Genomic DNA, 13,911 nt, shown 5'->3' on the forward strand with positions numbered 1-13,911 from the left:
AAACAATAGAGCAGTTGATTTTATCAGGGTGTTTGAATTTGACCCAAGGCAAAGACTGAGGCCATTACATCTGCTTGGTTGTTGTTTGCTTTGTTGCTCCCAGCACAGATAATGATCAGAGAGTGCCTTGCATGTGGAAGGAATGCTTTTATTGCGAGGTCAGAATTTCAGAATTGTAACCACTTGGGTTTTGTTTTTCTTACAGAGAAGAGCAAGAAGAATCCTCAGCAATTCGAGTTGGTTTTGTGACTTATAACAAGGTCCTCCACTTCTTCAATGTAAAAAGCAGCTTAGCTCAGCCTCAGATGATGGTGGTCACAGATGTTTCAGAAGTTTTTGTTCCTTTGCTGGATGGTTTCCTCGTTGACTTTGAGGAATCGCGATCAGTTATTACCAAGTAAAGTACAATCATTCCTTTTGAGACTAAGATGTGAATGCTTTATGATATGCATTATGCCTTTTAGTCAGCTGGGGTTAGGGGCATACATGTATCTGTGGCAATACTTCAGAAGCCAGCAGATGCTTCAAGGCCTTTATTTCCACCTCTGAGGCAAAGAAATAGTGATAGCCATCAAAACTTGTATTATTTTTATAATATACATTTGCATGGAAAATGTCTTCCTCTGTGAAGACTGGGTATGTTACAAGGTATGTTTGGGGATGATCCCAAATACACTGCCAAGTCAAGACATTGATCCTTTCTCTTTTGTAGCTTGTTGGACCAGATTCCAGAGTTGTTTGCAGACACCAATGAGAGTGAGACCATCTTTGCTCCTGTTATCCAGGCTGGCATGGAGGCACTAAAGGTTAGAACACTCCTCTCGGGAAGAGAACCAGCTCCAAATTGGGTTTGCTAAAAGCCAGTCCCATTGCAATGGGAAATTAGGGAAAAAAGTCATTGTTTCCAGCACTAATCTGTTATTCTAACAATTCTAGCTTTACTCAAAATGAAAACACTGGCAAGCATAACATCTGTTCCCAGATTTTCTTATTGAGGGAAACCAGTCCCTAGAATCTATTCTACACCGAAGGGATGTTTAGGAGAAGATGAGGAGCAGGAGTCAGTTTGTTGTTCAGTCTTTGGGAGAAATAAAGAAGTGTTTAGTTACTGCAGCAGAACCAATCCATATTCTGGGTGTTTGCACAGGTACCCAGTCCCTGCATGTGTGAAGGGCAGGAAAGTCAGTGTAAGATACAATTTTGCTCTGCTCCTTCTCCTGCTTCTGCAAAACTTCTTGTGCAAAACAGGATATTTATGACTGTGACTGAACTAGGTGGGATTGGAGGGTTTCTGTTTGACAAGTTCTCACAGCTTGGATACAGCTGGCAGTGACTCCAGGATGCTGCCCAGTCCCTTTCTGTATGTCCAGGACACCCCCTGAAGTGCTGACATTTCCCTGGAGCACTGCCAATAAACACACACCACCCTGGGTCACCACAGGATTTGTAGGGGCAGAACAGTGCTGGTTTAAAGTACTTGATTTATCTGTCAGCTTTGTATGAGTAAAACATGAACTTTGAGCAGATTCTCAAATCTGTTTCTTAAATACTAATTTAATAGCTATTTCCTTGTTATTTATTCATACTGCCAGCAGATACGTGTCTGAATGCTTTCCCCTAATACTTGACTTCTACAAAACAAATTTAAGGGCTCTTAATTAAGCTTTTTATTCAGCTCAGTATTTTTAAGTTATAATTTGTAAGGATTTTCACTGGGAATGATGCATCTGCATATACCTATGTACAGGAATGGAATTGTCACTCATCTATAAAACCATAATGAACACTAGTGTGTCTGAACTGAAAGAAACAATTTTCCTCTAAAACTACATTTTCTTTCAGTGTTATCTGATCTTAGTATTTGTACTTTTTGATACTTGTCGCTCGTTGCATAATGCTTGTATCCAACTGGAAAATCTCTGAGAGAGGTACTCCCAGTTCTGCCCATCAAGATTTTAGATTCCTCTGTAGAAAGTACTGTAAGAACATATCAGGCAACATACCTGTGTGCTGGAGTAAGTTATTTACTGACAGAAAAGCCCCAGTTTGTCTGGGAACTTACTTCCATCCAGTTTTTATCATTTCATTCTAAGTGATTTATCTATCTCTGAGGAACTCACAAAATTTACAGTGTTCTCTGAGAGACCCCAATGTATGAATATTAGGCTTGTTAAAATTGCAGTAATAAACATGCCAATATGGTATCTTTGAAACAGGCTGCAGAACGTGCTGGGAAATTGTTTATCTTCCATTCTTCATTGCCAACTGCAGAAGCACCAGGGAAGCTGAAGAACAGAGATGACAAAAAACTACTCAATACAGATAAGGAAAAGGTATTTTCTACTCTGAGCTACCAGGGGACTACTGCTACACTGATTTTCTCTAATAGGGCATTGATCTTTTTTCATTGATGGCTCTTTAGTGATTAGTTCTCCAAGAATGTACTGAAATGGTTCCCTGCAAACGTGGGCAAGGGCAACATGTGTTGATTGCAGCCATGACTCACTTCAAACTTCATCCTTTTGTCTTCACGTGGCCGTTTGGGTTGTGGTCGGTACCTAATGTGATGACACTTGTATTTTTTATTCCTGTGCAGACGCTCTTCCAGCCCCAGGGGAATTGTTATGAGGCCTTAGCCAGGGATTGTGTGGCCAATGGCTGCTGTGTGAATTTGTTCCTCTTCCCAAATCAGTACGTGGACGTAGCCTCTGTGGGCCTTGTCACAATGTACACTGGAGGAACACTGTACAAGTACAACAATTTCCAGGTAAGTGGTGCACATTTTCCTGCCTTTCGGATAGTAACACCTGGGGGGGAGTTGTTGCTTTCCATCTCAGTTCAGTGTGTGCTTGGACATTTAACATAAAAGCAGAGTCTGGAAAAGTTGGTTATCAACTCCAGGGGATAAAATTCAAACTTAGAAATGACAGATCAGGCTCAAGTTTGTATCTCAAAACAGTAATAAGCTGGTTGGCATCTTAAAATCCTGCCTAGGCTGTGGGATTAAGTGCAAGAGTGGATGTTACTGGAGCTCGTTTGGTTGAACAGAAATTCTGGATGTGCAGGCCTAGTGGTGAGTGGTGCACACCTGTGTATGTATGATTCTGATAGCAACAGGCAACACTTGAAATCTTTCAGAGGACTTGCCGGGGGGGGTCACGGGGAGGGTGCTGGCTCACTGCTGAACTGCAGCTTCTCCTCCTGCTCTGCACTCACAGCTCGATGGCGACAGCCCCCAGTTCCTAAGTGACCTCAGGAGGGACATGGAAAAAAAGATGGGATTTGATGCCACGATGAGGGTTCGGACAAGTACAGGTAATGGGACCCATGGGAATAAGCATGAATATTAAATACAGTGCTGTGCAGATCATGTGGAAGATAAGGCTGCTTTAACTTCATTATGTACTGCTTCAAAAGCAATTGAATAGACTGATAAAATGCATGGAGATGTGTGTGTATATATATATATATATTCATATATATATGTGTCTGTGTATGTATACATATATATATGTACATATATACACACACACATCCTGTATATTCCTCCTTAACAACTGCTTATCCAGTCTGAGGAAGGCTTCTGATTACTGTGCACACATCACGGAATGCAAGTAAGTTATATAAAAAGGTGTTGCTTCTGGACAGTTACATGTTCCTTATTTTCACACTCTAGTGGCATTACTGTGTCTACTTTCCAAGCATCCTTTCATTCATGCTTACCTCAAATGCAAACACACACACAAGCCAAGCCAACAGTGCAGAAGGTCTGCACTGTCTGTCACAGCTTGTCCTTCTCACCCAGCTGTCACTAATGCCATCAGCAACAACAGTTGGTGGCACCCACTGAGGCTGCAAAGCCTTGAGAGAAAATGGTTCCTGCTTCAGCAAGTAATGTCAATTTTATTTACCATTTTTTTTAAATAAAATGCCCCATTTTAATCTGGCTGTAGGATTCAGGGCTACGGAATTCTTGGGAGCCATTTACATGAACAACACTACAGATGTAGAGATGGCAGCGGTTGATTGTGACAAGGCAGTGACAGTGGAGTTCAAACATGATGACAAACTGAATGAAGACACTGGAGCCTTGATTCAGGTAAAAAAGTTTAATTATAATGTCATGTAATGGTGAGCAAGAACTTCTGCAGTCATAGCAGAAAAGAAGTGATGGTGTAGGACTAATGGGAGCAAGGTACAACTTGCCATACCACCACTAATAAAAGGTGTGTTCCCCTACCTCTGTGCTACATGTTCTATTCAAGGACACCACTATGCTTTCTAAACACTCATTGAGACCTCATGAGGTGTTTATTTTTTCCATTTTATTATAAGTAAGTTTATTTGGAGTACAAGATTCATTGCTACTTATATGGCAGCTGTTATTGCTGTGGCACTCCTTGTGATCTTTCTGTTCAAGAGCAGTCCTCTATTGCTAAACATCACTTCCAGTGTTACTGTAGGACATTTTACAACTTTAATAACTTTTATAATTTTTAATCTACTTCCATAAGAACTACAGGTATGTAGCTGCCAGCAATACTGCCAGGCTGTGCTGGCTCCAGAAGGCATTTTATGCCTTTGATGCCTTTGTGGTTCTTGCCTGACAGCAGCCTTTTGTTTTGCACTAAGAAGCAAATGGTGGTGGTTTGTGTGTGTGTTGCAGTGTGCTCTCCTTTACACGACGGTGAGCGGGCAGCGGCGCATCCGCATCCACAACATAGGCTTGAACTGCAGCGCCCAGTTGGCTGATGTCTACAGGACTTGTGAGACTGATGCACTCATCAACTTCTTTGCTAAGTCAGGTAAAGTTACAACAGACCAGTTTGGTTTCCTTTTTCAATTTGGGTGGAGGACGGGGAAGGAAAGGGGCTGAAGTGATTACCTAGTGGGAAACCATGTTTTGTACCTTGCTGCTCCAAGTCTGAGCAACTCTTGAAGTCTGAAACTTTCCAAAGAGAAATAATTTCCTATTGTAGACAAACTGCCATAGAAGCAATGCTGGTGTGTAGGTAATGCACAGAACTGTGCAGGCACAGTAGTGCCAATGGACATCCTACTGCAGTGTTGGGGGGTTGGTTGTCTGTAGGAGGGGCTAAAAACCACCACCCTCAGGTCATTAAAATCAGAAGCTATAGCAGATAATAGATACTTTGAGAGGCTGTGTCCATCTCCATGTACCAAGCTCTTCTGTGTTTGTAGCTTTTAAAGCCATTCTGAGCCAGCCCCTGAAGACGGTGCGGGACATCCTTGTGAACCAAACCGCTCACATGCTGGCCTGCTACAAGAAGAACTGTGCCAGCCCTGCCACTGTCAGCCAGGTAAAACCCACACTGTCCCCCCAGCCAGGCTCTGCCTCAGGTGAACCCCATCCCTGCACCATTAGTGGCTGACAGAAAGGAACATCTCAGGGCAGATTTGTGCTTTTCTTTCAAATATAATTAATGACAGGTGGGATTAATGTTTGCACTTAGAGCACCTGGAAGCTGTTGTTCTGGAACAAAAGGCAATGCCACTGAGGACACTGATGCCCATGTTCACACAAAGGGGCTCAGCCAGCCAGGGTAGAATTACACACTGACTCACAAAGCCTTCATTTTTAATTGTTGTTGAAGATGTTTGTAGTATTCTAATTTTTGACAAGTAAGACTGACTGATTTGTTTCCTTTTAAATTATGCACTCATGTCCTGGTGATTTAACTTCACGAAAGACTCAGGCTTTTACATCCCATGCAGTGCCAGCAGTAATCACAAGTGTGGGCAGTGAATCGTTCATTGTTAGTGAGGCCCGAATCTGTCAGAAACAAAACCAGAACCACTTATTGTGAACCTTTATTTCTCTCCTTAATTTTTCAGAGAATTCCCCTTTAATTTAGTGCCGAAAAACAGGCAGGGGTTACAGGGAGCTGAGAGCAGCTAAGACAAGGGTTTATGTGGCAAATACTTGGTGTCTGTTTTCTCAGCTGATCCTGCCGGACACGATGAAGGTGCTGCCCGTGTACATGAACTGCCTGCTGAAGAGCTGTGTGCTGGTGGGCAGGGCCGAAATCCCAACGGATGAGAGAGCCTTCCACCGCCAGCTGGTCATGGCCATGGGGGTGGCTGACACCCAGCTCTTCTTCTACCCCCGCCTGCTGCCCATTGTGAGTCTGGAGCGAGAGAGATAGCTTGCTTCTGCTTCCCTTCCCTTTTTCCTTTCCTTTTGCCTTCCCTTCCCTTCCCTTCTTCTTTTTTATCTTTTTCTTGTTTTTTCTTTCATTTTCTCCGTTCCTTTTTCTTTTTTCTTGTTCTTTTTCTTTTCTTTTTTCTTCCTTTTTCTTTCATTTTTTCTCTCCCTTCCTTTTTCCTAGTTTTCTTTTTCCCTTATTTTTTATCTTTTTTCTTTCTTTTTCTATTTTCTCCCTTTCTCCTTTTCTTTTTTCCTTTCTTTTTTCTTTAATTTTTTTCTTTTTTAATTTTTCTTTTTCTTTCATTTTTCTTTTATTTTTCTTTTATTTCTTTACTTCTATCCTTTCTTTTTTCTTTCTTCTCTTTCCTTTCTTGTTTTTTTCTTTTTCTATTCTTTCTTTTCTATTTTCTTTTTCTTTTTCTTTCTTTCTTGTTTTCATCTCTGTCTGTCTGTTCATCAGTCCATGTGTCTGTCTGTCCATCTGTGTGTCTGTCCATCCTTCTCTCTGTCTGTCTGCATGTCCATGTGCCCATCTGTGCGTCTATCTGTCGGTCTGTCTGTGTGTCTGTCCACCCATCTGTCGGTCTGTGTGTCTGTCCGTCCATCTCTCTGTCCATCTCTCCATCCGTCTGTGTGTCTGTCCATCTGTCTGTCTGTCCGTCTCTGTCCATTTCTCTGTCTGTCTGTCTGTCTGTCCGTCCATCTCTGTCCGTCCATCTGTCTGTGTCCATCTGTCTGTCTGTCCGTCCATCTCTGTCCGTCCACCTCTGTCTGTCCATCTATCTGTCTGCCCGTCGGTCTGTCCATCCATCTCTGTGTCCGTCTGTCCGTGCATCTCTGTGTCCATCTGTCTGTCTGTCTGTCCATCTCTGTGTCCATCTGTCTGTCTGTCCATCCGTGTCCATCTGTCTGTCTGTCCGTCCATCTCTGTGTCCACTTGTCTGTCTGTCTGTCCATCTCTGTGTCCATCTGTCTGTCTGTCTGTCCGTCCATCTCTGTGTCCATCTGTCTGTCTCTCTGTCCATCTCTCTGTCCATCTGTCTGTCTGTCCATCCATCCGTGTCCATCTGTCTGTCCGTCCATCTCTCTGTCCATCTGTCTGTCTGTCTGTCCGTCCATCTCTGTTTCCATTTGTCTGTCTGTCTGTCTGTCCATCTGTCTGTCTGTCTGTCCATCCGTGTCCATCTGTCTGTCTGTCCATCTGTCTGTCTGTCCGTCCATCTCCGTCTGTCTGTCTGTCTCTGTGTCCATCTGTCTGTCTGTCTGTCTGTCCATCTCTCTGTCTGTCTGTCCATCCGTCTGTCTGTCTGTCCATCCGTGTCCATCTGTCTGTCTGTCTGTCTGTCCATCTCTGTGTCCATCTGTCTGTCTGTCTGTCCATCGGTGTCCATCTGTCTGTCTGTCTGTCTGTCTATCTGTCTGTCCATCTGTCTCTCTGTCTGTCTCTGTGTCCATCTGTCTGTCTGTCTGTCTGTCCATCTCTGTGTCCATCTGTCTGTCTGTCTGTCTGTCTGTCTGTCCATCTGTCTGTCCATCTGTCTGTCTGTCTGTCTCTGTGTCCATCTGTCTGTCCATCTGTCTGTCTGTCTGTCCATCTCTGTGTCCATCTGTCTGTCTGTCTGTCCATCCGTATCCATCTGTCTGTCTGTCTGTCCATCTCTGTGTCCATCTGTCTGTCTGTCTGTCTGTCCATCTGTCTGTCTGTCCGTCCATCTCTGTCTGTCTGTCTGTCCATCTGTCTGTCCATCTGTCTGTCTGTCTGTCCATCCGTGTCCATCTGTCCGTCTGTCTGTCTGTCCATCTGTCTGTCTGTCCGTCCATCTCTGTCTGTCTGTCTGTCTCTGTGTCCATCTGTCTGTCTGTCTGTCTGTCCATCCATCTGTGTCCATTTGTCTGTCTGTCTGTCCGTCCATCTCTGTGTCCATCTGTCCATCCATCTGTGTCCATCTGTCTGTCTGTCTGTCCGTCCATCTCTGTGTCCATCTGTCTGTCTGTCTGTCCATCTCTGTTGTCTGTCTGTCCATCTATTTCTGTGTCCGTTTGTCTGTCTGTCTGTCTGTCCATCCATCAGTGTCCATTTGTCTGTCTGTCCATCTCTGTGTCCATCTGTCTGTCTGTCTGTCCATCCATCTGTGTCCATTTGTCTGTCTGTCTGTCTGTCCATCTCTGTCTGTCCATCTGTCTGTCTGTCTATCTGTCTGTCTGTCTGTCCATCCATGTCCATCTGTCTGTCTTTCTGTCCATCTCTGTGTCCGTCTGCCTGTCTGTCCATCCAGCTCTGTGTCTGTCTGTCTGTTCATCCATCTGTCTCTTTGTTTGTGTGTCCCCGTGTCTGTCTGTCCATTCATCTGTCCATCCATCCGTTATTCCTCTGTCTGTCCGTGTGTCCATCTGTCCATCCACGTGCCCGTCTTTGTCTATCTGTCCATATGCCTGTATGTCTGTCTGTCTCTGTGTGTCTGTCCGTGTGTCCATCTGGTCAGTCCCTCCCCAGAAAGGAGAGACCCCCCTCACAGGGCCAAAACAAGGGGCGAGCTCCATACCTGGGGGGCTCCCTCTCCTGCCATCCCCATCCCGAGCTCCACAACACATTCAGTCTCAAAACCCAAATCCCTCTGATTCAGATACAACAAAAACCTCCAAAGCACCAAGAAACAGCCCTAAAAACCCCAAATCGTCCCCATTCAGCCCCAAAGCCCACACATCACCACCAGCTCTTAGCTGGAAAGGAACCACCCCGCTGTTCTAAACCCTTCAGCTGTTACTTTCTACTATCTACGTCGAGCTCTGTCACTGCTGCTCCAAGCCGCGTGTCCCTTTCCCCGCAGCACAGCCTGGATGTGAAGAGCGATGCTGTCCCGGCCGCCGTGCGCTGCTCTGAGGAGCGGCTGTCAGAGGGAGGGGCCTTCCTGCTGGCCAACGGGCTGAGCATGTTCCTGTGGCTGGGAGCCAGCGTGTCCCCAGAGCTCATCCAAGGGCTCTTCAACGTGCCGTCTTTCGCGCACATCAGCACCGACGCCGTGAGTACACGCACACTAAGCAGTTAGGATTTAATGAGACCAGATGCTAATTGGGGAAACAAGGGAGGTGGTCTTTCATCAGGAACAGGTGACCAGCAGAAGGTGTTAAGACACCAGGAGTGTTTTAACTTACATAAAATTGTAAGCTGAACATTTCCAGGACTGCTTTCACAGCTTCTTTAAATCTTAAACTTTGACTGTTGTAGATATTAAAGTCCTAAACTGTGTATTGCTGAAATTGGAACAAAACACTTTGCAATAGTTAGTTTCTCCTGACAGTGAGTTTTCATACAGTGACTGTTTTACAATGAAAAATGGCTTTGGCAGGTGAGTCCTCAAGACGAGACATTTTTGTGAAGGAGATGGCATTTCCCAGTTTAGAATGAAATCCGCAGCTCCCTACACCATAACTATCAGCAGCTAGTCCAGTCTGTGTGAACTGGTAAGAGCTGTGACTGGGAGATAACCACCTGCCATGTTTCCCTTCTGACAGACATCCCTGCCTGACCTGGACAATCCATTCTCTAAGAAACTGAAGCATATCCTGGAACAACTCCAGAGCCAAAAGCCCCACACTATGAAGGTAACTTGTTTCTGCTTTACCTGTTCAGAAGAACACTACAGGCTTTGTGAAAACTTACCAGTAGCTATAAAAGGGTTTTTTATGTATCAGGAGTTTTCCTGCACATCATTGAGTTCCAGCATGATTTGTAGGCACAGGCATCTCAAATATGCTTAATTCCTAATCAAAACTGACTTTCAAAGGTAGTCAAGTCTAAAAGGTAACCATTTTATTCTGCAACCCTTAATTCACATTAATTTCTCCTCTGTTCAGCTACTGAAATGTACTGAAAACTACTGCCATCTAGTATGACTGTATTCTAAATTATCTCTCTCTTTTCAGCTGATCATAGTGAAGCAACGGGAACAGCCAGAGATGCTTTTCCGACAGTTCCTAGTAGAAGACAAGAGTATTTATGGAGGAGCCTCTTACGTGGATTTTCTCATCTGCATTCACAAGGAGATCAGTCAGCTGCTCAGTTAAGGCAACACTTAACATTTCTCAGTTCCTTTTTCCCTTTGCAGGAGGGATGGACAGTCCCTGGTGCCTTAAGGCTGGCCCACAGCTCCACCAGGCCCAGGCCTTCTGCTGTGCTTTGCTGACCCTCTTCTGTGCTCTCTTTGGACAGTTTCACTTGGCCCCACCTCTCCCCGAGTACTTCGCTTACTTACTAAGCTGTAGAATAGGAGGTTCTGCACTCAGGTATAAATCTTCTGGAAGTCCTGACTCTTTCTCTACGTCAATTGTCAGATTTCAGACTGTCAGTGCTTAAGAGCATATATGGTACACATTTCTTAAAATACAATTTAGAAAATTCTTAATTATTCCTTTTACTAGACACAAGTTGTACAAGAGCTGGCAGAGATGCTCAGAATCTATACAGAAGTGGAAAAAATACAAAACACTTCTAAGTGAGGATGTACAGTTGAATCAGATTGGAAGTAAACACATAGTTCAGTTTGAAGGATTTCAGAGTCCTTCCTGGGAAGCGAATCCTTTTTTTCCTGGAAGGGACAAGTGCTACTTTCTACAGAAACAGAGCTCTGGGGACCCTTCTACGGCTGGGGTTATCCAGGACACAAATGCCTGTTTTCTAACTGGACTTGAGAAAGTGCAACAACAATGGGGACCACAGAAGAACAGTAATCCAACAATCCTTTTGCCATGTTTGGCAGGTAATGCCTCCTCTTAGGGGCAGCAGTTAGCTTTTTACAATTGCACAGGTTAGGTTTTATTTAGAACATTTGTTAACTGGAATATTCCCAATACAACTCAGAAAAATCTGTCCCTCAAAATTTCAGTGGCAGGTCAACTGTGAGGCAGTTGACACATTAACCAAAGGTTATTTGTGGTGCTATAAAGCCTCATGTTTAATACCAGTTCTATTGCTGTGATCTCCTCTCACATGACTGATATATTCAGTGGTCACTGCTTTGAAAAACAAGCCTCTGCTAATACCAATATTGAAGGTAGAATTTAGAAAGCCAGAGCCTTTGGAACAGCTGTTTACCTCAGATACTTCATCAGTGTGTCTGTCTCTGTAGGACCAGTGCCTCTGTGGGAGAGGTTTGAACTTTTCCAAACTTGAAAAGCTATTATTAAAACAATTAGTGTTTCAAAGAAAGCCAAAAAGACTCAAAAGTAAGGCTAAGCCTCAGTAAAGAAAAAAGTGCCTTTAAACATGTTAGTGTTGCTACTTAGTATTAATTATTTAATATCCATGATTGATAAGCAGTCAAAATGTGTAACTTTTTGGTTCAACAGCTTATCTATACAGTCCTGTATGTGTCATTGACCAAGAGCTCTTAAAATAAGTGGCTGTATTACAAAAGGTCCTCAGCCTGAACTGAGCTGCCAAGACAAGCACTTTTTAGCTGTAGACATTACCCTGTAAAAAGTATTTGTTGCCATTCCATTTGTAAAATGACACCAGCAACTCTTTGTGTAAAGAAATAAGCAATTATTAAATATAATCATCGTGTGTATGTTTGTTCTTTCATATACCAAGTTTTCTATGGCCATGCATCCAACAATTAGTACGCTGTAGGTCATCTTCTCCTACTCCAAGGAGAGGCAGCTTAGCTGGCAGCCCAGCTTTTTCTGAGTGTTTCATGGTTGGCATCACCCCCAGGTATGGTTGGTAGAGTTGACTGAATGGAGCAGAGTGTACCTGTCACTTCCCTGAGTGCTGGCAAAGCCCAGCACAGGGGCTGTTCAGAACCAAGCCCAAGCAAGGCAGAGCTGTTACACATGCACAGCTCATGCCAGGTGCAGTTTGGGTTACCTACATTAAGCCACCCAACAGCCAAACCAGCACTGTTTGGCAGCGATCATGACAGGGACAGTCACCACACACATGTGACAAGTGCAGTGCTTGGCTCTGCAGAAACAGCAGGACTGTAGTGTTTAACTCAGGTTTACAGTAGTCAGGCCTCTTTTTTCCTTTGTCATTGCTGTAATAATTACACAGAAAATTAATTCCTGTTTCACTACCAAATTTACCTACTGCTTAATTTTTCAGCTCATGAGAATGACCCTATTATGGAAGGATTAGTGCAGCCCTCCTCCATGTTAAGTTGACCTTCAGCCCATTACACAACTGCCATTTCTACTAAAGCAATAAAGCTGCCACCAATTTTCAAATGAGAGAACATCTTTTCTGCTATATACAGAAACAGTGGGTTCTTTTATCTATCAGTTTCAGTTACTCGTTGTATCTTTATAAAGCCACACTGAAGAAAGACTTAAAAATGTTTTCAATGTAATGAGCTTGAAATGTTCATTTATTCTTTATTTCTAGAGTGCATTCTGGATATTAAAATCCTTGGCAGGGCACAGAAAAACAGCTGAGTATTCTAAAATTAATTCATTGACTTAATGCCAGTTATTATCAGATCAAAACTGCTATTTAGTTTGCAGCCTAAATTCCACTCCTGAACAAAGCATTCAGCACCTCTGAACACACACAGTAAGCCTGTGCTGGGGAAGACCTCAAACCCCCAAGAGCATTGACTGCCAACCTACACAGCACATCCATCACTCCAACCACCTCCAGCTGTGGCTGATTTACACACAATGATCCACAGGTGATTGTCTTGAATTCCCTCTGAAGGTAAATGCTGACACATCCTGAGTATCTTGTCAGTGCAACTGTCAAATTCCTCATTTAATTCACAGAGGGTGTAAGATATTCCAAGTACTCTAAGCCTCTTCCAGAATGGGAAAACATGGCAAGATCTAGACAGGCATCCCAACTCAGACTGCAGGCATTATGCATTTAATAGAACTGGAAAAGAAGAAACGTGTTAGGCTCTTTATCTTCAAGGATAGTATAGTCAAATGAGTTCTGCATTCACCTGGGGTAAAATTCATCAGCTCACTGATTCTGAGCCTTATCCCCCTCCTGTAAAGTGTTACAACTGAGAAATTAACTGACACCAGTAATGCAATTAAAAGCCTTTCATCTCTGGACACCACTTTAGATATGGTCCAAATCACAGTGATTAGGAAATGACCAGATGCTTTTACCCTCTATAATGAGGTGTGTGTAATAGTGTCTCACTACAGTATTTTCTAAGTATCATCTCCTCCACCACCACAAGGACATGACACCAAGCTTTGGGTGTGCTGCTGTCTCACCTTTACAGGCCATCAGTCTGTCACTGCTGGAACACCACCTTCCCATAATGACCAGCAGGTAATTGTTCTTCATGGAGGATGGCTACAAAGGTGGAGTTCCTTGTCCGTTAAACTCAATTAAAACCAGCACTGAGCTATCAGCAATGGGCATGTGGTTAAAAGGGGGAAATGGAAATTAACATTTTCTACTCATAAAAAAAACCCAAACACCTAACAGGTTTGTCCCTGGCACAAAAGCAGTGGTCCTAAGGTTTTCTCCAGTATTAACTTTTTGAATAACATGACTAGAGCAAAAATCACAAAGTTTCCTTACTGTGGCATTTACCTTCTGTCAGATGCTGTTCACGTAGCCCATGGCTGACTTCACTGATGGCCAAAAGAGCACCACCCTTAAAACACCCCCCCCAAATCCAGTCACTCTCCAGATGTGCAAATAACACAGGAAGAACCAACTCATAAACAACAGCAAGTTCCACCAGCACTGTGCCAATCCCCTGCCAAGCACACTGCCCAGGCCAGGA

The 13,911-nt window shown here is 43.7% G+C and overlaps 1 protein-coding gene across 1 annotated transcript in view; it reads left to right on the top strand.

Annotated features, from left to right (window-relative positions):
- SEC24D (SEC24 homolog D, COPII coat complex component) overlaps positions 1 to 11,724 on the top strand; it is a 48,034-nt gene extending 36,310 nt beyond the window's left edge. Inside the window, exons 12-23 of the mRNA XM_008928852.4 lie at positions 206 to 397; positions 713 to 806; positions 2,217 to 2,333; positions 2,597 to 2,767; positions 3,219 to 3,315; positions 3,954 to 4,099; positions 4,667 to 4,805; positions 5,203 to 5,321; positions 5,964 to 6,143; positions 8,998 to 9,189; positions 9,683 to 9,772; positions 10,094 to 11,724. Coding sequence (XP_008927100.2) covers positions 206 to 397; positions 713 to 806; positions 2,217 to 2,333; positions 2,597 to 2,767; positions 3,219 to 3,315; positions 3,954 to 4,099; positions 4,667 to 4,805; positions 5,203 to 5,321; positions 5,964 to 6,143; positions 8,998 to 9,189; positions 9,683 to 9,772; positions 10,094 to 10,234 — 1,678 coding nt within the window. The 3' untranslated portion in view covers positions 10,235 to 11,724. The remainder of the gene's footprint in view (positions 1 to 205; positions 398 to 712; positions 807 to 2,216; positions 2,334 to 2,596; positions 2,768 to 3,218; positions 3,316 to 3,953; positions 4,100 to 4,666; positions 4,806 to 5,202; positions 5,322 to 5,963; positions 6,144 to 8,997; positions 9,190 to 9,682; positions 9,773 to 10,093) is intronic.
- Positions 11,725 to 13,911: the final 2,187 nt, after the last annotated feature.

This window comes from Manacus vitellinus, unplaced genomic scaffold, assembly GCF_001715985.3.
Source record: "Manacus vitellinus isolate BGI_N305 unplaced genomic scaffold, ASM171598v3 scaffold_69_pilon, whole genome shotgun sequence".
NCBI classification, from domain to species: domain Eukaryota; kingdom Metazoa; phylum Chordata; class Aves; order Passeriformes; family Pipridae; genus Manacus; species Manacus vitellinus.